Raw genomic sequence first — 22,253 nt, 5'->3', positions numbered from 1 at the left:
TTTGGTGGAATTGTTTTGGTAGTGTCAATGTATTTTGGAACATCATTTTTAATTAGTGCTGTGTGAAATCGTGACAATTAGGCCTAATAATTGTCTGGTCACTTCACCTGAATAATGATAATGTTGTGAAATGTATGGATTCCTGAAAAGGTGACATTTCAAAAGGCACTGAAAATGGCATTGGGAGCATTATGAACAGTAAAGACAACGGTCTCATGCAACAGAATAGAATATAAATATACTTTATTTTTTGTATGGGTTCATTACTGTGTATTACTTCATATTCTCAAGTCTGATAACAGCAATGTATGCTAATGTTGGCTATTATGGGCACTAGTCATGGGAAACCTGAGTGCATTGCAGTCTTATTTTGTGGTACTTATACTATAGCCAGCCCTTTTGGATTACCTTATTGATGTGCAAATGCAAGAGTCAGTTGATGATCTGGTTATTTCTGTAGAGATTATAGGTAACCACGTCTTGTTTTCACATTTGTGTTTGAGTGAGCCTACTGTTCCTAATGACCTGCAAGTGTGTCTTGGCCAAGGCCAGTACATGTATTGATACTGAACAGCCCGTTACCAGGCAATGTCTACCTTTTGTACTCAGCACATCACCCCCAGAGTCTCTTTTAATTGGCCTTTTTGTTTTACTTTCACCAAATTCTGCTGGCTAGGGCAAATGGTCTTTTATCTTGCACCATAGAGGTGTGCCTAATTTATCTCTGTATAAAAGATTAGTTTAATTTTCAGATGACCAATTGCACAGGAAAACATCTGTAAAGTGATATTCTTTACAGCTAGAATTCAAGACTCAGAGTCAAACTGACAGAATCCTTACATTCTACAGACCTACAGTGTAGACATCAGTTCCAAAGTATGTTTTTGGACAGAGCCGATATGAAGTGACAAATGCAAATTTACAGAACATAACAGCTACCATCTGGCCAGAGCAAAATGTACACACAGGAAATCTTCATTTTGGGTAAATCAGTCAGACCTATAACCTGCTTAGACTACACACCATTTGTACTGACTTTACTCCCCAACATGCCATAGCAATACAATGTACAGTATAAACAATCTTCACATTGAGACAATGTCCTTGCATGGTATGACTGCAGTCAATATTGTTTGGTCTTTTGTGTCATGCTTCCAAAGCCTGTCTCTAGCCCCAGACAGTTTTGTAAATGATTGCCTATCAAGCAAATACCCAAATAAACAGTCCAACAGCAAAGGCACACATGTTCCAGCTTGATCAGTTTAAGGCTATGCAATAGCATGATTGTGAGAAAGCTAAAGATCTGACAGAGCTACGGGTGGTATGTATGGCTTCAGACCCAGGCTTCATATGGAGAGGAACAGTCAGATCAGGGGAAGGATGGTCCAGGAGGGTAGAGGTGATGTGGAAGAGTTGTTGGTATCCAAGACTAATTGGCTTGATGTCCAGACAGTTGGGTCACCATCCCTCGGCTGGGCTTGAACAGTCCCCCCCGGCCTGCAACCGCCAAGCAGACAGAAAATAATCAGTCAGCTGAGGCCAACCTGTCACCCTTATTCTGGGTTAAGTCTGGGCATGGAGTACAAACAAACATCCACATTCTATAAAATTGCTAGTGTGCACCTGCCAGGGAAGGGATCAACTCTAATATGGAGACAAAGTGGACATTGTTACGAGCAAGCTAATACACCCATCACAAAATGTAATCATGTCAATTCAGTTATATACACAGTGGCATTATTCACTGTGACTAAGAGCTTCGGAAGCTTTTATCCAGGTCTACAGAATATGTATTTTGCCAGATGGAACCAAAAGGGGCGGGGTACATCTGTTGCTCTAGGATTTACAAATAACTCCACAGGTTTACTTTGAAACTCAGTGACATTTGTTTCATGAATGTTAATGGCCAACAATACATGTATGCTCCCATGACAAAATACAGAAGGCAGGGCACAGCAAGTGAGGGAGACAGAAGCAGAGAAGGTCTTTCAGCAAAGCATAACCAAAATCCTCCAACCCACTCTTAACACCAAGATGTCAGCAGAGGCAGATAAGGCTGTGGTGGCACCACAGAGCAGCAGGGATCAACGAAAATAAATTAGCAGCAGACAGCAGGTTATACAACACATCTTTATTGAAACAGTCTCCCAAGGAGTAACATCAGCTTACAAAGAGGATGGAAAAAAAACAAACATGTAATGCAATGAGAACCAAAAGCACCAGGGAAAAGTGGTTGACAGGGCTGGGCAGTGACAGAAAATATAAAAGATTCTCATGGATTGGACCGACAGTTGCAGGGGTTTTTTGCATTTATTTTGTACAAAAAATAAATTAATGAAATCTTTCAAGTTTACAGGAATATCTATTTGTTGTTTCAAACACAGACTTGCTGATAAATCTAAATGCTGTGGATTTCAGCTTTACATGTGTTAAAACAAAAGTATCTTAGACATACCAAAGCAGGCTTACTCTGATAAATAGGCTTGGAGAAATGAGAAGATAGATGAGAAAAGAAAAAACTTTTTTTTATAAACGTGAGCTGGGGCAAACATTCATAATATCTGAATGTTCAATGTGGCGGAAGTTGACAATCCTTTAAGCGCTTTAGGATCGCATCGCTTGAGCATTACCTCGAGAGCAACCCCGAGGTCCCTGGGCTGCTCCCCGCTTGTAGCCTGGTTGATATCCCTCCTGTAGAAACAACAGGTCATTCAGAAAGACTTATACAGCACCTTCATGACAGCATCTGGGACAACAACTCACACAATCCTAATGCAAGGGTCAAGTGTCTTCTAGTCACTAGGACCTAAATGGTTGGCTGTGCCCTTCCTTACCCGTTGGTAGGTGCTGTTGGAGTAGTCCCGGGGTGCAGTGCTGAACTGGGCCTGTTGCCCATAACCATTGTTTGGAGCGTTCGAGAAGGGAGGGCGATAGCCATCATATCCTCCTGAGGAAGACAACCATTTATGCTGTTAACACCATAATAAATCCCTCCTGTATGAAAGTATGTCCCTTACAGTAAATCAGCTTGAGCTCATACCTCTGAAACCGTTAGAGGATCCTCGGTATCCATTGATCATGCCCCGTGGGTTCCTGGGGCCTCCGCGAGACACGGCCCCCCTGCTGTTATAGAAGGACTGGCCTTGCCGCCCAAAGCCTGGCCCCTGCACCTGGTGGCCCGCTGCCGACGACATCACTTGGTCTTGGGTGTGGAAGCCTCCTACAGCTGAGAACATTATAAGGGTCATTAACATTTGACCTTTCTGATCATGCCCTTAGACCCAAGGTCTACTGCTCCTGATTCTGCTCGTCTAAATCACATCCTCAACAGACACCCCCAGTCCCTCTCTCACCGGACTGTAGAGTGTCCTGCTGGATGTCAGGCTCCTCCACGGAGTGCTCCGCCTGGCTACTGAAGCCCTGGCCGTAGCCACTGGGGAACTGCTTCAGACCGTCTGCTTCGTTAGTGGGGGGCACGGGGGCATTCAGGTTGAACACCTTAGGGACACAATACAACCAGAGGAAAGCTTTCATTTAGAGATGCCAGATACCCATGCAGGACAACAGCAAAACACCACTAACAGATTGTAGTCTGATTATTGAGCATACCGTACATACTGTTCAAGGTTTGCAAAAATAAAGTTAATCAGCTTAGAGTTGATTATAAAGCTTTATGTAGACATGGGGGCAGACAAGAAGAGCATTCTGTTCTGCTCTGACAGAAAGGGGGGTGGGGAGGGGGGTATGGGGTGAAGCTTAGTTTTGAGAAATGTAGGCCAACACTGGAATTCTACTTATTAATTCAGTTGATGTCCCAATCAGTTTTCTCATTATCCTTGCAAAGTAAATCTGGTATTACTGTTGTGTGACAGTGTGTACTACTTATTTTCTTCCTGTCGTAAGACACATTATGAATGTGTGGTAAGTGATTAGAGTTAAGTGGGTTATATGACGGTTTTGTTCAAGTGAAGCGATGTCAGTTAAGTCCTCCATTAACAAAGCCTACCGCTTGCATGGACTGGAATGGTGCTGCGTTGACATTGATGCCGCCGCTGTGGGGGGTGGAGACGGGCGGGAAGGCAGAGGGCAAGGAGGACAGGGCGGGGGACTGCTCAGACGACAGGGACATCGAGGCCTGGTTTAGGGAGGGGGCGGGGCGTGGTTGGGAGACAGAGACGTCACATACTTCAATGGTTTTCACAGACACTTCAGGACAGGCAGGTAGGATGAGTGTTAACCATCTCTCACACTACCCAATAACAACCAAGCATAGAGAAGCTCCACCACCCAACCACACACACAGCCAGGGGGGTAGAGGAGGGTGGAGCAGAGGGCACCTTGGGGAGGGAGGGTTTACCTGGATGTGGTCGATGCCGTCTGTCTGTGGCCGGGGCTCTGCTGTGTGGGAGGGCTGGTAGAGAGGCGCTGTGGAGGAGTAGGCATCCGGTGTAGGGGAGACCATGAGGACCTGGGGAGGGAAGGGGGAGAATAAGGGAAGGTTCACATAGTACCCTTGCCATTTAAATAAGTCTGCTCCGGTATCGAGTCTTGGGGATCACTCCTATCAGAATTCTGTTCAAGTATCATTATTGCTACTTACTTGTGTAGATTCAGGAACTGAGCTTGGTTGAGCAAGTCTGGATTCTGAATGAACTGTACACAAGATAAATATAACATGGTTTGTTGGTAAAACAGCTAAGAGCAACAACAAAATAAACAGACAAAACTCAAGAGTATATAAGCAGTACCACACTAACTGGACAGTTTATTAGGTACACCACCCCGCTCACGAAAATAAATCGCTCCTACAGACAATGAGTCACATGGCCTGCTATATAAAGCAGGCAGACAAGCATCCAGATACTATTCGATTATCCTTTAGAATGGGAAAAATAAGTGACCTAAGAGACTGAGCATGGCATGATTGTCGATGCCAGGCCCGCCGGATGCAGTATCTCAGAAATGGCTGGCCTCCTGGTCTTTTCATGCACGACGGTGTCTAGGGGTTACCAAGAATGGTGCGACAAACAAAAAACATCCAGTCTGCAGCAGTCCTGTGGGCAAAAACAGCTCATTGATGAGAGGTCAAAGGAGGATGGCAAGAATCGTGCAAGCTAACAGGCGGGCCACAGAGACAAATAACGTTACAGTATAACAGTGGTGTGCAGAACGGCATCTCGGAATGAACTCGGCAGTCCTTGTCACAGATGGGCTAGTGCAGCAGATGACCACTCCTATCAGCTAAAAACAAGAAGCGTGTCCAGTGGGCATGCGATCACCATTAAGGAGTGGAAATACATTGCCTGGTCCGACGAATACTGGTTCTTGTTGCAACATACTAATTGGCATCATCAGGATTTGGCGTACGTAGCATGAGTCCATGGACCCATCCAGCCTGGTGTGGGGACTGTTTTCCTGGCACACGTTAGGTCCCTTGATACCAATGGAGCAACGAACATTTCCTACACCTTGTAGAATCCACTCCCCAAAGAATTCAGGCTGTTCTAGAAAAAAGGGGGGAGCTGATCCAGTACTAGATGGGTGCACCTAATAAACTGTCAGTGAGTGTAGAAGCGAACATGTGAGGATTACAGCCTCAGTGGTGGTGTTGGTCAGAGGAGAGTTAAAACAGAATGTGATATACTAACACTTACCCATCTGCTGCAGGTCCACGCTCTGTGCAGGCTTCATGGGCTGGGCCAACACGATGGCTGGGTCCAGGGCATGGCCATCAAACTCCAACATGGAGTCCTGTGGAAGGAAGCACATGGGTCAGCATGAACAAGAGACCAAACAGGATCCGATAAGGCACCCAGCGCAGGACCATAGGGGGCAGTTGGAAGGACCATCACCTGCATGAAGTTATAGGTCCCCTGCATCTGGGCCATGAGGTCCTGTACGACCTGCTTCCGGACCACGGGGTCAGGCGTGTGGGAGACTGGGTTCACAGTGTGGGGCTCAGGGGTCATCTGGGGAGGAGGCTGGTGCTGGAGGACGTTGACCACCTAAAGACACAGGGACAGATTTAACCTGTTAAGCCTATAGGGGCGCTATTTCATTATTGGATAAAAAAACGTGCCCGTTTTAAGCGCAATATTTTGTCACGAAAAGATGCTCGACTATGCATTGACAGCTTTGGAAAGAACACAGTCTAACGTTTCCAAAACTGCAAAGATATTATCTGTGAGTGCCACAGAACTCATTCTACAGGTGAAACCAAGATGAAACGTCAAACAGGAAATGAGCAGAATCTCTGAAGCTCTGTTTTCAAATGTCTCCTTATATGGCTGTGAATGCAGCAGGAACGACCATGTGCTTTCTGTGGTTTCTTCAAGATGTCTGCAGCATTGTGACGTATTTGTAGGCATATCATTGGAAGATTGGCCATAAGAGACTACATTTTCCAGGGGTCCGCCCAGTGGCCTTTGTCTAAATTAGTGCGTAATCTCCAGTTGCGGTCATTTTGTCCTGGGATTCAGAACGGAACGCACACTTCCACGAAGGATATATCATCGAAGAGATATGTGAAAAACACCTTGAGGATTGGTTCTAAACAACGTTTGCCATGTTTCAGTCGATATTATGGAGTTAATTTGGAAAAAAGTTCTGCGTAATTGATGACTGGATTTTCGTTTTTTTTTGGTAGCTAAACGTGACGCGCCAAACGGAGCGATTTCTCCTAAACAAATAATCTTTCAGGAAAAACTGAACATTTGCTATCTAACAGAGTCTCCTCATTGAAAACATCTGAAGTTCTTCAAAGGTAAATTATTTTATTTGAATGCTTTTCTGGTTTTTGTGAAAGTGTTGCCTGCTAAATGCTAACGATAATGCTAACGCTAAATGCTACGCTAGCTAGCTACTGTTACACAAATGATTGTTTTCCTATGGTTGAGAAGCATATTTTGAAAATCTGAGATGACAGTGTTGTTAACAAAAGGCTACGCTTGAGAGGTAGCATATAGCATATAGCGTAATGGTAATGAGCTTGAGTCTGTATTCACGATCCCGGATCCGGGATGGGTAGATCAGAGGTTAAACCCAGCTGATGACACCATTGGGCCATGGCGTTACTTGTTGAACCCTAAAAGATTCTGTTTTTGACTGTGTGATATGACAAATGATATGAAAGGTGTAGACATGCAGCATACCTGGACCTCTGCTGTCCACTCCTCTACTTGGTCGTTGCCAGTGCTGCTGTATGTGGTTTCTGGAATGAACTGTCTGTTTACAAACTACACAAATAAACATAAGATCACTTAGATTAGATTCCAATAGGTAAGGTAAACCAGAGAATTCCAAACTTTACAGCAGTTAAGAGTCAGGGTAGAGATTGAACTCACCTCTGTGGCTTCTACTTCAATGGCCTCTGTGTATTCTTCAGTAACTGTTCCCTCTGTAAAAGGAATACACTCTGATTAATATCCACTCATCCAGGTCCACACACTCAGACCAATGTTAGACCAATTGTAACATGAGTTCCCCTCAGATGATAATTTCGTCAGCTGCGTGATTAACATCTGTCTTAAAACGTATTAGTAATTGAGAGATACTGCGACAAAAGTCTCCAACCTCGCAATAGGAAACATTCAGCCAAAGCGAAGAAGTTTAGAGCACTGCCTTCGCCCAATCCTGATACATCCAAATAGCCAGCGCCAAAAACCAAAAAAATAAAACTTAACTAATGGTGCTCATTTAGTCCTGGCAGATTCTCAGTCTACACAGAGATCCTGGTTACCTGGTGCTGCAGGCTGCTCCCCGCCCCCAGACAACTCATGCGCCACAGACTGCTCCTGCTGCTGCTCCTCCTCCTCCTCTTCCTCCTCCTCCTCCTCCTCTTTTTCACACACTCCGTTCTGATGCGTTTGTGCGCTATCAAAATAGCCACTCAGCAGCACCTTGTCCAGGGTCTCCTTCAGTGCCTTGTCTATAGGAAAGGGGCAGATCATATTCAGAACGCATTAGAAATGAAACGTTTGTGTTGTGCAACAAACTCAGTCAATAGGCCGGTCTATGCTTGGTATAATCATAGCTGTGACCCATTCCACAGCACCATGCCAGGCCTGGCCAAGATCCACAGCTCGAATCACTTTAATAACCTACAAGTATTTATAATCCACAATGCCATATGATCCACCACAAAGTTGTTGCTGGAACATGTGGGGTGGATGCTCAGCATTTGTGGAATGACAGGTGTCCTGTGTCTGGGCTGGCACTACCCCTCAAAGCCCACTGGCCTAACCCCAGTTCACCCCAACCACCCAGAAAAGCACTTCCCCTTATACATGTTCTGCTAACATGGACTGTATGTCCAGCAAGCCATTTGTGCTTCAAGGGGCTGGAAGGGCTTTAGTCATAACACTGCTCCCAGTTGAGCCAGCTCAGAAATGTCCTTCCAAGCTCTTCTTTTCCCCAAAATCTAAAGATAAGCCCCAAGATACTCAGTATACAGATGGGGGTGTGGGTAACTAATTAAACAAGCCAAAGCCTACATGTACAGAGTAAATGCATTGAGAGCTACTTCAGAAGTGTTAGAAACATACATGTGGTTCCTGCCACAGCCTGGTCTCTGCCCTCTAGCAGTTCCCATAGGTGTAGGGAGGCCTCCTCATACTGGTCAGTCAACCTGGAGAACAGGGTAGGACATTTACAACATGCATACAATCATATTACGTCACTCCATCAAAAAAAGAGAAGCAAAAAGGTTTGTACCTGACGTCATGGTCCCGTTCCGGGCCCACGAGCTTGTAGAAACTGTCCAGTGCGGTGAGGTTAGAGTCAGTGAGCAGGGGGGAACCTGCAGCGAGCTGTTTCAGGTCCTGCCTCGTCTGCTCATCCCCCAGTCGGTCAAGCAGGAACTGCAGCTCCAGCACAGCCTTCAGCCGCCTCTGCTCCGTCTCCTCCCGCTGCAGCTGCTCCCTCCGGGCAGACTTCTTCACTGCTTTCTGAATCTGCAAGGAAACGGGGAAGGAGTTGTCACTGCACTATGGCCACAGTGACTGAGAAACAGCACCTAATAAATACAGTGAGTGTGGTCATAGTGACCAGAATGAAACTTTGAGACAGAACTCACCTCCTGCCCCAAAGACAGGAAGCTCTTCTGCAACTCCCTTGCAAAATCCAAGTTGTTGGTCACTTCCTGGAACTTAGTTAAGGCATCCTACAGATGAGACAAGAGAGGGAATGAACATTAAATATGTTTTGTTAGCTGTGTCACAGATCAAAACGACAAACACCACAGTATAAAATCAATGGAAAGCTGAAGAATGAAAGATTATAGTACATATGCAACAGGTTAAACAATCAAGTTCACAATTGAAGTTCCCTGAGATAACATCAACCCAGACCCGTGTCTGGTACATACCAGCTGATCCTGGTTCAACCGTTCTCCTTTATTTTTCTTGGCCTGGTAGTCATCCAGCTTGCCCTATAGAAATATGGCACATTTAATAAGGGTTACGAGACGGTCTGCTGAGATTCTTTCTGCAGAAATATACTATATCTATTAAGTGCTGTGATTCTAACGCCAAATAAAAGTCACAGGTTAATGATTGATTACACCAACTAAATTTGTCTGTAGCTGTAATCTTAGCCTTAATCTTAGTTACCAACTTTGAGACAAAGTCAATGCATGGTCATAAAGCAGACAATTTTCCCAGACAAGAGAGACATCCCGAATTGCTCTTCAGTTGGGTCTCAAGCAACAACTAAGCATGAAACAACCTATTCTTTTTGGGAGGTATCTGAAAGCATGCTTAGATTAAAAAAAAGGAAACATTGTTACCTTTTTCTTTTCCATGTTGCGGACTTTCTTGTCTATCACCTGCAGGACCTGCTTCATGGCCTCAGACTGGGTCCCAGAACCCAACTCTGGGCTGGAGGACTGAACAGCATTGTGGCCAACTGTTGCTGAAGGCATCTGATGAGAAGACAGAAAATTATGTGTAGCAGTCATTATTAGTGAAGGCTACACAACACTGAGGCTGTAATTGAATACAATAAAGATTAAAATATGTTGATTAAAACAGTTTGCCAATGCATGGTGCTGTAAACAACAAAGGCCGGAACAATGACGTTACATTGTTGACCACACAAGTGGTCAGAGACATTTTATATAAAAACATTTTTTAAATCAACATGGGGTACTACCCATTAATGTTCCTTGGCGAAAAACTAAGACCTATGAATCACTTTGGATAATATGTCGGTTTGCAGGGTGATTTATGTCAACCGCTAACGTTCGCTAACTCGTTACGTTAGTTATAATTCAATAGCTAGTACCTAGCTAACTAACGACGTTAGTATTCCCAGATTTTTTTTGCCATAAGCCAACTAAGAAGCTGAAGCCGGGGAAGGCACAGGAAAAAGTGGATAAATTGCAAGTCCTTTGTGAGCCGAGGGACTGTCAGCCGAGCATTGGCCATTGAACCGCATAAACGTTACCTGCCAAACTAACGTTAGCATAGCTACACTACTCATCTTCCATCAACATCAAATAAACTATTCCGACAAAACACTTGATATAGCTACCTACATGTCGTCACAAGTATAACGTGTATGCCATTTGAAAACAGATGGTCATAAATGAGGCTTAAACTTGAATCCCATCCCACAACAACCCACACCCAGCTACAAGGCTAGCTGAGCTACATTTAGCTAGCTAACGTTCGCTAGTTTCATTTTCTCCTCGCATTGTTACCGAGACCGGCGTTAGCTAGCTGGCAACGCGAATCACTTAGATGCGAGATAGAAATCGATAGCTGACTAGCTAATTAGTTAGCTAACGACACTCGAGAAAAAAATATGAACTACATTTATATGAACAACAGCCATCACACTAGTTTGTTGAAATGTACCTTGCTAATGTGGTCACTGAACTTGGATTCCGTTAAATCAATTGGATGACAGGACAATGCTAGATAGAGACGACTTTAGTCAGAGGCTAGCCTAGCTCGCTAACTTAGCTAGCAAAATTATTTCTGAATTTGACGCTGACAACATCCACTTACCTTAAGGCTATCTGTCTTTGTTCGTCGTCTGACGTTGTAGTTTTAGCTCTATATATTTCGTGTAACTTGTATGTTATTTTGTATCGACAATGGTGTTCTGCCTCCACGGCCTCACCGAGAACTATACACTATACTGCTGGCAGGCTACAGATGCTAACGAGACACGAGAACAGGGTCGGGTGGCTTCAAGGCCCCGTTGGTAGTCCTAGAATTGCCTGAGTTCATCTTGGTAGATTGACAGATTTAACTAGAATCAGTCCTCAACAACATTGCCTATTTAATTGCAGACTAATTATTATGGAAGCTGTATGACAGATTTAGGTAAGCATTTTTATGCAAGTCAATTTGTATTGAATCCCAAATGTATTGCAAGCCATTTACTGAATCCCAAATTTATTTAAGCCATTCTTCTCTGCTTTGAAAAGGACAATAGATTATCTTTTGCAGATCTATCGAATGATTACGTCTAAATAATATCACAGTTTCTAAACCCAAAGGCGCAAAACCGCGAGACTCCCGGGAACAGTTGCCAAACAGACCAGGCCAGGATTTGAGAAGTGAAAAAATATTCCTTAGTTAAGTTTCTCGAAATTTAAAGGCACAACCTTGATTCGAGCCAATGTCGTTAGTAGTTGAACTCCAACCCCGTGAAAGTGACAAACTGACACGTTTTCATTTGTGTCAAAAACAACTATATATCGAAGAAGTGCATTTGAGGGCATGTACACGGATGACGTGTTTCTATGCATCAGTTTAGCTAAACAACGTCGCCATGACATCGCCTACTAATGTGATCGGGGATTTATATTGGAGAAGCAGTGTTAGCCTATCTTCAAACTGTACTGTGTTTGATAATATTGTTCGCTAATAGTCGACAAATGTTTTATTAACAGGTGCCTGATAATCATTAAGTGATCATGTGTAGTAGGCCTAAATCAAATTGTATTTGCCACATGCTCCAAATACAACAGGTAAACTTAACCGTGAAGTGCTTGCTTATGAGTCCTTCCCAATGATGCAGTTAAAAATAACAAAACAAAGAAAAATGGTGACACAAGAGGAATGACTACACAAGAATGGAGCTAGAGTGCATTCGGAAAGTATTCAGAAACGTTGACTTTTTCCACGACAGCCTTATTCTAAAATGTATTCTATTGTTTTCCCCCCTTTCCCTCATCAATACTCGATAATGACAGAGCAAAAACCATATAAATGTACCTGCACTGTGATAGTCTCAGAGGTCCGTTAAAAGCGCAGAGAGCATCATGAAGAACAAGGAACACACCAGGCAGGTCCGAGATACTGTTGTGAAGAAGTTTAAAGCCGGATTTGGATACAAAAAGATTTCCCAAGCTTTAAACATCCCAAGGAGTACTGTGCAAGCAATAATATTGAAATGGAAGGAGTATCAGACCACTGCAAATCTACCAAGACCTGGCCGTCCCTCTAAACTTTCAGCTCATACAAGGAGAAGACTGATCAGAGATGCAGCCAAGAGGCCCATGATCACTCTGGATGAACTGCAGAGATCTACAGCTGAGGTGGGAGACTCTGTCCATAGGACAACAATCAGTCGTATATTGCATAAATCTGGCCTTTATGGAAGAGTGGCAAGAAGAAAGCCATTTCTTAAAGATATCCATAAAAAGTGTCGTTTAAAGTTTGCCACAAGCCACCTGGGAGACACACCAAACATGTGGAAGAAGGTGCTCTGGTCAGATGAAACCAAAATTGAACTTTTTGGCAACAATGCAAAACGTTATGTTTGGCGTAAAAGCAACACAGCTCATCACCCTGAACACACCATCCCCACTGTCAAACATGGTGGTGGCAGCATCATGGTTTGGGCCTGCTTTTCTTCAGCAGGGACAGGGAAGATGGTTAAAATGGATGGGAAGATGGATGGAGCCAAATACAGGACCATTCTGGAAGAAAACCTGATGTAGTCTGCAAAAGACCTGAGACTGGGACGGAGATTTGTCTTCCAACAAGACAATGATCCAAAACATAAAGCAAAATCTACAATGGAATGGTTCAAAAATAAACATATCCAGGTGTTAGAATGGCCAAGTCAAAGTCCAGACCTGAATCCAATCGAGAATCTGTGGAAAGAACTGAAAACTGCTGTTCACAAATGCTCTCCATCCAACCTCACTGAGCTCAAGCTGTTTTGCAAGGAGGAATGGGAAAAAATTTCAGTCTCTCGATGTGCAAAACTGATAGACATACCCCAAGCGACTTACAGCTGTAATCGCAGCAAAAGGTGGCGCTACAAAGTATTAACTTAAGGGGGCTGAATAATTTTGCACGCCCAATTTTCAGTTTTTGATTTGTTAAAAAAGTTTGAAATATCCAATAAATGTCGTTCCACTTCATGATTGTGTCCCACTTGTTGTTGATTCTTCACAAAAAAATACAGTTTTATATCTTTATGTTTGAAGCCTGAAATGTGGCATAAGGTCGCAAAGTTCAAGGGGGCCGAATACTTTCGCAAGGCACTGTACCTGCTGGAGCGCGTGCTACAGGTGGGTGATGCTATGGTGACCAGCGAGCTGAGATAAGGGGGGACTTTACCTAGCGTGGTCTTGTAGATGACATGGAGCCAGTGGGTTTGGTGACGAGTATGAAGCGAGGGCCAGCCAACGAGAGCGTACAGGTCGCAATGGTGGGTAGTATATGGGGCTTTGGGGACAAAACGGATTGCACTGTGATAGACTGCATCCAATTTGTTGAGTAGGGTATTGGAGGCTATTTTGTAAATGACATCGCCGAAGTCGAGGATTGGTGGTCAGTTTTACAAGGGTGTGTTTGGCAGCATGAGTGAAGGTTGCTTTGTTGCGGAATAGGAAGCCAATTCTAGATTTAACTTTGGATTGGAGATGTTTGATGTGGGTCTGGAAGGAGAGTTTACAGTCTAACCAGACACCTAGGTATTTGTAGTTGTCCACGTATTCTAACTCAGAGCCGTCCAGAGTAGTGCTGTTGGACAGGTGCAGGCAGCGATCGGTTGAAGAGCATGCATTTAGTTTTACTTTTTAAGTTTTACTTTTTACTATTTAAGAGCAATTGGAGGACACGGAAGGAGAGTTGTATGGCATTGAAGCTTGCCTGGAGGGTTGTTAACACAGTGTCCAAAGAAGGGCCAGAAGTATACAGAATATTGGAGGCCACTTTGTTCTTGGGGACCTTCAATGCTGCAGATGGGTTTTGGTGCCCTTCCCAGATCTGAGCCTCCACACAATCCTGTCTCGGAGCTCTACGGACAATTCCTTCAACCTCGTGGCTTGGTTTTTGCTCTGACATGCACTGTCAACTATGGGATCTTAAATAGACAGGGGTGTGCCTTTCCAAATCATGTCCAATCAATTTAAGTTACCTCAGGTGGACTCCAATCAAGTTGGAGAAACATCTCAAGGATGATCAATGGAAACAGGATGCACCTGAGCTCAATTTTGAGTCTCATAGCAAAGGTTCTGAATACTTATGCAAATAAGGTATTTCTGTTTTTATTTTTCTAAACATTTCTAATAACCTGTTTTCGCTTTGTCATTATGGGGTATTGTGTGTAGGGTATTTTGTGTGTATATTGAAAAATGTAATCCATTTTATAATAAGACTAATGCTACAAAATGGTCCACCACCCAAAGGACATCCAGCCAACTTAACACAACTGTGGGAAGCATTGGTGTCAACATGAGCCAGCATCTCTGTGGAATGCTTTCGACACCTTGTAGAGTCCATGCCCCAACAAATTGAGGCTGTTCTGAGAGCAAATAGTCTTGTGGGTGTGCATAGGGTTAGTGCAGAATGTCCGGTTAACTATTAATTAACTATTTAGCAGTCCTTATGGCTTGGAGGTAGAAGCTGTCTTGGAGTCTGTTGATCTGCAAGCCGTTGCTCTGGTCCTGTTTACGGGATGGTAAGCAGAGTGAACAGTCTATTGCTTGGGTGGCTGGAGTCTTTGGCAATTTTTCGGGCCAACTTCTGACACTGCCTGATATAGACGTCCTGGATGGCAGGGAGCTTGGGCCCCAAGGCCATTAGGAAGTTCTCTGCTGTCTGAAAATGATTCCGCATTACTCTTTAAATGTCAAAGGTGGCACAATAGCAGTGCCTGCAGTCAGAAGCAGTGTGATGTTTATGACCAAATAACTTTCTGGTACAGCATCAATGGTGATACACACTCATGCACCTAATCCACCACACACATACAAATATACAGGCACACAGATGTTCCTAGATACACTCATTCCCATACACACTTCACCCATATGAGAGGTGTCACGTATACACCCTCTCTGGTGTTCGAGTTCGCCATTCTGCTTGTTATTACGCACACCTGTCACCATCATTACGCGCACCAGCACCACATCAGACTCATCTGGACTCCATCACCTTCCTGATTACCTTCCCTATACCGGTCACTCACTTTGGTTCTTTCTCTAGGCATTATTTTTTCTGTTCCTGTGTTTAATGTCTGTACGCTACTCTTGTTATGTTCAATTTTGTTTATTTATTAAATACACTCCCTGTACTTATTTCCCGATTCTTAGCGTACACATTACAGAATAACGCTTCACCAAAGGGGAGCATTAGGGAGTGTTTTGTTTTTTTAGGTGATGTCGTGCCGGGTGCCGCTACTGGAGCAACCGCGGATGCCTCAGCTGGCTCGTCGGGTTTACAAGATTCAGTTGGCCCGTCAAGTGTCTGTGGCCGACGCTACCAAGGATGCCTCAGCTAGCTTGTCAGGCTCCCATGCCTCAGCTAGCTCGACAGGCTCCCATGCCTCAGCTAGCTCGACAGGTTCACAAGACTCGGATGGTTTGGCAGGCTCCCATGCCTCAACCGGCTCGACAGATTCCCGCGCCTCAGCAGAAGCAATTGGCCCAGTCCTGGTCCCTGTGACCATCCCTCTAGTCAGCGTCCTGTGGCTGGAGCCGTGCGTCAGGGAGGGGGTACTGTCACGTAAACTCCCTCTCCGGTGGTCGAGGTCACCAGTCTCCTTATTTTTACGCACACCTGTCATCATCGTTACGCTCACCAGCACCTCATCAGACTCACCTGGACTCCATCACCTTCCTGATTACCTTCCCTATCACTCCCATGGGTTCTTTCCCTTGGCGTTATTGTTTCTGCCACCCCAGAAGCCACATCTGCCTACCTCATGGGTCAGCCACACTGTAGCCTACCCTCCGATGGCTGCTCTGGCACCATAGCGATTATGACAGCAGGGTGAGACAATGATGTACTACTGCTCAGGTCAGAAACAGCAGGCAGGCTACTTGGTCATTGAACCCTGGGACCGTGATCTAATTCTAGATTTACCCATTTCAATTAAATTCCATGAGTTTTCCCACTCTGGCTATAAAGACATTGAGGTGATTTACAGTACTGTAAATTGATGGCCCTTGATTTCCAATAAAGAGTAACAAATGCTTAGCCACATTTTCATAGCTCGTTTTGATTTTCTTTGTATGTTATTAAACACTTATTCAACTAGTTTTATATATTTTTCTGATCAAATAATGCAGCCCACATGTTGTTAAACAGCTCTTGATGTGCCTATGCCAGAAATAGTGGGTGGTTTGTGATGACATTCAGTATCTCTCCCTTCAGTCTCTTTCTATCTCCCTCTCTGTATCCTGGATCATGGTTTGATACACAGCAATGCTGCTGAGACGTCTGTCTGTCCAGGTCGGTGTGATACAGCGATCTATGCCTTGGACAACACAAGAACAGTGAGCAATAACATACTCAAATGTAAAATAGTCCTGAAGACACACCGTGCCGCCACACACAAGCAGCTGTTGTCTCTTCCCCATCGTTGGGGTTTGGAACAGCTGTATGTCTCTCCTGTCTTCTGTTAATTTATGTGTTTGTTATTCTTCAATGTAGTCTGGTTTGGCGCAGATCTTCTTACTGTCTAATCTTTAAGATGGATGGCCAGAGATATGAGAGTCTGTGTGAGATCTGCTCCCCTTATTGACCAAAACTCATTATTTATGGATAAAAACTAACTACACCCCTGATATTGAGGGTAAAATGTACTGTAATTTGATTAAGGAGGAGCAGTAAGAGACTGTTAATTTCAAACTGGCATTACTAACACATCTGGGCCCTGAGAGATGCTTGAGAACCTTCCATAAGAGCTGAATTGATGATCTGAATATTGTCCCCTGACAGAAAGCGCTTGCGCAACTGTTGAGCTGTGCTTTGATAGGCTATTTATGGAAGCTGCTGTGGATGGATGTAAAAAAGAGAATACATCTGAAAAGAGAATCGAGTCTGTCTTGTGGTTAAAAAGGCTTTCATGTGGAATTAAGTTGAAGCTCAAATCATTCCCCATTACCTTTCCCCTGCTTGTGCCTGTCATGGGAGCTTCTCCATCTGAGCGCCCTGTGTCACTGACAGCTCCTAAAGAGCCCCGCCCCCATCTGACATCCCCTCCTCAGGCTCCAGTTCTAGTAATCCTTCTCTTTCTCTGAGCCAGTGAGTGAATGATCACAGCTCTCTCTCGCTCTGCCTGTCTCTCTGTCTCTCGCTCTTCTGGAACACTGCTGAGAAAGATAATTGCATCCATGGTTGCTATGTTTTTGGTTTTGCACGTGAGGTCTCTGAAAATGTTTAAGTGTCGTAATTGGGGGAGTTGGAGAAACAGCGCTAACAGACATAAATAAATGGTTAGCGTTTGGCTTGTGAAAGGATCACGACCACATGAGAGGGATGATGTCCTCTTTGTGTGCAAAGAGGGAGGAAAGAAGTGAAAGAAGGAATGAAAATAGAATGAGTACTGAACTGGCTCCATCCACAAAATGAACGGTTCCAGAATTCTGTCCCTTTGCCTAGGTATGAGGATGGCTCTGTATGTGTGCATGCACCAGGAGGGTACATAGCCTGGCATACACATCAGAGAAACTCATGTCTGATTATAAATTGTAGCATACCAAATGGTTACTCAGCATAACGACTGCCTATACAGTGGGGCAAAAAAGTATTTAGTCAGCCATTTAAAAAGATGAGAGAGGCCTGTAATTGTCATCATAGGTATACTTCAACTATGACAAAATGAGCATTTATTTTCTCCAGAAAATCACATTGTAGGATTTTTAATGAATTTATTTGCAAATGATGGTGGAAAATAAGTATTTGGTCACCTACAAACAAGCAAGATTTCTGGCTCTCGCAGACCTGTAACTTCTTCTTTAAGAGGCTCCTCTGTCCTCCACCTGTATTAATGGCACCTGTTTGAACTTGTTATCAGTATAAAAGACACCTGTCCACAACCTCAAACAGTCACACTCCAAACTCCACTATGGCCATGACCAAAGAGCTGTCAAAGGACACCAGAAACTAAATTGTAGACCTGCACCAGGCTGGGAAGACTGAATCTGCAATAGGTAAGCAGCTTGGTTTGAAGAAATCAACTGTGGGAGCAATTATTAGGAAATGGAAGACATACAAGACCACTGATAATCTCCCTCGATCTGGGGCTCCACGCAAGATCTCACCCCGTGTGGTCAAAATGATCACAAGAACGGTGAGCAAAAATCCCAGAAGCACAAGGGGGGATCTAGTGAATGACCTGCAGAGAGCTGGGACCAAAGTAACAAAGCCTACCATCAGTAACACACTACGCCGCCAGGGACTCAAATCCTGCAGTGCCAGACGTGTCCCCCCTGCTTAAGCCAGTACATGTCCAGGCCCGTCTGAAGTTTGCTAGAGAGCATTTGGATGATCCAGAAGAAGATTGGGAGAATGTCATATGGTCAGATGAAACCAAAATATAACTTTTTGGTAAAAACTCAACTCGTCGTGTTTGGAGGACAAAGAATGCTGAGTTGCATCCAAAGAACACCATACCTACTGTGAAGCATGGGGGTGGAAACATCATGCTTTGGGGCGTTTTTTCTGCAAAGGGACCAGGACGACTGATCCGTGTAAAGGAAAGAATGAATGGGGCCATGTATCGTGAGATTTTGAGTGAAAACCTCCTTCCATTAGCAAGGGCATTGAAGATGAAACGTGGCTGGGTCTTTCAGCATGACAATGTTCCCAAACACACTGCCCGGGCAACGAAGTGGCTTCGTAAGAAGCATTTCAAGGTCCTGGAGTGGCCTAGCCAGTCTCCAGATCTCAACCCCATAGAAAATCTTTGGATGGAGTTGAAAGTCCGTGTTGCCCAGCAACAGCCCCAAAACATCACTGCTCTAGAGGAGATCTGCATGTAGGAATGAGCCAAAATACCAGCAACAGTGTGTGAAAACCTTGTGAAGACTTACAGAAAATGTTTGACCTCTGTCATTGCCAACAAAGGGTATATTGTAAGTATTGAGATAAACTTTTGTTATTGACCAAATACTTATTTTCCACCATAATTTGCAAATAAATTCATTAAAAATCCTACAATGTGATTTTCTGGATTTTTTTTCTCATTTTGTCTGTCATAGTTGAAGTGTACCTATGATGAAAATTACAGGCCTCTCTCATCTTTTTAAGTGGGAGAACTTGCACAATTGGTGACTGACTAAATACTTTTTTGCCCCACTGTATAGCCTATCTCTCATAGAGTTTGCTGTCTCCTAAGGGGGCAACACCCACCCAGTCCCTCTGTTGTGAATGGATATGGCCATGAATCCGCAACACAGAACCCCTGTGTTACCCTCCTGTTGAAAGTGCTTGGAGACACCTGTCTTCAGTCAGGCCATTGAACAAGTGCACAGGCCTGACACACGTCTGCCCCAAATAAAACCCTCTGTCGCTGGAGTTCATCGAGTCTCAGATGGAAAGCCACGAGAGACTTCTGTTTTCATCATAGCTTCCAGAGTATAAACAGAATGTAAACCTCTAATAAACGACATGAAGGGCGTCTGGTTCCAATCGCAGGTCTTTCCCGGAGCCTGAGAGGGCTGAGCCTGAGAGAAACTGAACCCTGTTGAGACAGAGGAGCGTTTATTTAAGAGATCATGTCTGTTACATCACTACTCCATCACTATTCAGCAGCCATTCAGGACAGTAGTGGATCACAGAGTCAACGGATGAGCCTCATGGAAAATGAGGTAAAGACGATGAACTAGACCAGTGTGTTTGTCTGAAGTCAGACACAAACTGAACAATTGGAGATTCGCCTGTTGATAGCTCCTATAGACAGAAGATGGCGCTAATATCACAGATTGGGAGGAGAGAAGCGAAACTGCACAGTTTGTGAGAGACACAAGAGGAGGGAAATAGAGGAACCGGTAGGGACAGTAACCGCAAGTGTTACTCGATATTCATGTCCTGATGTATTTGAAACACTATATTGGCAATAATTAATCCTACATCTGACTTATTCCTTTATCTATTATTTTTCTTGCCTTACTTTCTCTCATAGTCCTAGTTGATGAATCAGATGGCCAGAGAAGGGTTGTCTGAAGAGTCAGATTTAGGATGTCTAACACTTTGAATCAATTGGTGAAGGACCTGCGAGTACATGGAGCTTTTCAGGCCTCCAGAGCACCAGACATCTCAACAGTGATCCCCAGAGTCTGGCCCTCTCCTGGGCTGCCGGAGACAGGGGAGGTGGGAGTTTATGGATCCCCAGCTCCTCTCTCTGATGTGGGCCGCTGAGTAATGGTCATACATCCTTCAGCGCTCTTCTCCTGCTGCACATTCTGACTGGATTAAATACGTGCAGAGGATTTATAGGCTGAAAAACCACAGGAGCCCCACAAACACTTCAGCCCAACTCCACTCTCAGTGCAGCCTAGACGGGTGCAGGAATTCAACAGCTGCCCCGCCGGTTACTCCTCTCTTCTCCTCTCCCTTTCACAATGTGTCTCTGTGTCTCTCCTCACCTCTCCTTTACTTTCTGCCTTTTCTAGGTTCTCTCCATTATCAGCTCTCCATATTATTTTGTATTTCCTACATCTCGTATGAATCTCTCTGGTTCCACTCATAGTTCTACAGCTGCACCATCGAGAGCATCTTGACTGGCTGCATCACCGGTTGGTATGGCTGAGCTCCCTGCCACCCAGGACCTCAATATTAGGCGGTGTCAGAGGATGGCAAGAAAAATTGCATAAGACATCAGCCACCCAAGCCATAGACTGTTCATCTGCTACCATCCTGCAAATGGTACTGAAGCATCGGCTCTCCGACCAACAGGCTCCGAGACAGCTTCTACCCCCAAGTCATAAGACTGCTAAATAGTTATTTAAATGGTTACCCAGACTATCTGCACTAACACCATCTTGCTTGCACTGACTCTATGCATACTCATAAGACTATATATACACTATATACACTACACAAACCCATACACACACACACTGAAACACTTTCTCACTCATCAAATGCTAGCCCTACTCTGTTCTTTAATTTAGTAGTATTATTATCTATCCTGATGCCTAGTACCTTTTACTCTACCTTTATGTACATATCTACCTCAAATATCTCGTACCCCTGCACAGTAATATTGTACTAGTACTCCCTGTATATAGCTTAATTCTTGTGTATTTTATTCCTCTTGGGTTACAATATTTTAAAAAAATCCTTGGTAAGGGCTCGTAAGTACTTTTTTTGCCTTTACCTCCCTTATCTCACCTAATTTTCTCACATTGTATATAGACTTATTTTTCTACTGTATTATTGACTGTATGTTTGTTTTACTCCATGTGTACAGTGCCTTGCGAAAGTATTCGGCCCCCTTGAACTTTGCGACCTTTTGCCACATTTCAGGCTTCAAACATAAAGATATAAAACTGTATTTTTTTGTGAAGAATCAACAACAAGTGGGACACAATCATGAAGTGGAATGACATTTATTGGATATTTCCAACTTTTTTAACAAATCAAAAACTGAAAAATTGGGCGTGCAAAATTATTCAGCCCCTTTACTTTCAGTGCAGCAAACTCTCTCCAGAAGTTCAGTGAGGATCTCTGAATGATCCAATGTTGACCTAAATGACTAATGATGATAAATTCAATCCACCTGTGTGTAATCAAGTCTCCGTATAAATGCACCTGCACTGTGATAGTCTCAGAGGTCCGTTAAAAGCGCAGAGAGCATCATGAAGAACAAGGAACACACCAGGCAGGTCCGAGATACTGTTGTGAAGAAGTTTAAAGCCGGATTTGGATACAAAAAGATTTCCCAAGCTTTAAACATCCCAAGGAACACTGTGCAAGCAATACTATTGAAATGGAAGGAGTATCAGACCACTGCAAATCTACCAAGACCTGGCCGTCCCTCTAAACTTTCAGCTC

General features: G+C 44.1%; 1 protein-coding gene across 3 annotated transcripts; it reads right to left on the bottom strand.

Annotated features, from left to right (window-relative positions):
- Positions 1 to 226: 226 nt before the first annotated feature.
- On the bottom strand, positions 227 to 11,764 carry LOC110526539 (caprin-1). 3 transcript variants are annotated; one of them, XM_021607589.2, is made up of 19 exons: positions 11,615 to 11,763; positions 9,785 to 9,919; positions 9,365 to 9,427; positions 9,074 to 9,160; positions 8,713 to 8,951; positions 8,544 to 8,626; positions 7,739 to 7,927; positions 7,344 to 7,396; positions 7,152 to 7,235; positions 5,853 to 6,005; positions 5,655 to 5,751; positions 4,601 to 4,653; positions 4,358 to 4,468; positions 4,007 to 4,135; positions 3,354 to 3,498; positions 3,041 to 3,226; positions 2,835 to 2,947; positions 2,631 to 2,691; positions 227 to 1,497 (listed from the first exon to the last, which is right to left on the bottom strand). In XM_021607589.2, the coding sequence occupies exons 1-19, from the start codon at positions 11,756 to 11,758 to the stop codon at positions 1,430 to 1,432; spliced, it is 2,193 nt and encodes a 730-aa protein (XP_021463264.2). In that variant the 5' UTR covers positions 11,759 to 11,763; the 3' UTR covers positions 227 to 1,429. The 3 variants fall into 3 exon arrangements, with proteins under 3 accessions (XP_021463264.2, XP_021463266.2, XP_021463265.2); XM_021607591.2 differs by lacking the exon at positions 11,615 to 11,763 and adding an exon at positions 11,010 to 11,591; XM_021607590.2 differs by lacking the exon at positions 4,007 to 4,135 and having other exon boundaries at positions 11,615 to 11,764.
- Between the last annotated feature and the right edge of the window lie 10,489 nt (positions 11,765 to 22,253).

The sequence above is a fragment of the Oncorhynchus mykiss genome, chromosome 6 (genome assembly GCF_013265735.2).
Source record: "Oncorhynchus mykiss isolate Arlee chromosome 6, USDA_OmykA_1.1, whole genome shotgun sequence".
Classification (NCBI taxonomy): domain Eukaryota; kingdom Metazoa; phylum Chordata; class Actinopteri; order Salmoniformes; family Salmonidae; genus Oncorhynchus; species Oncorhynchus mykiss.
This window is presented reverse-complemented; position numbering and strand designations above follow the sequence as displayed.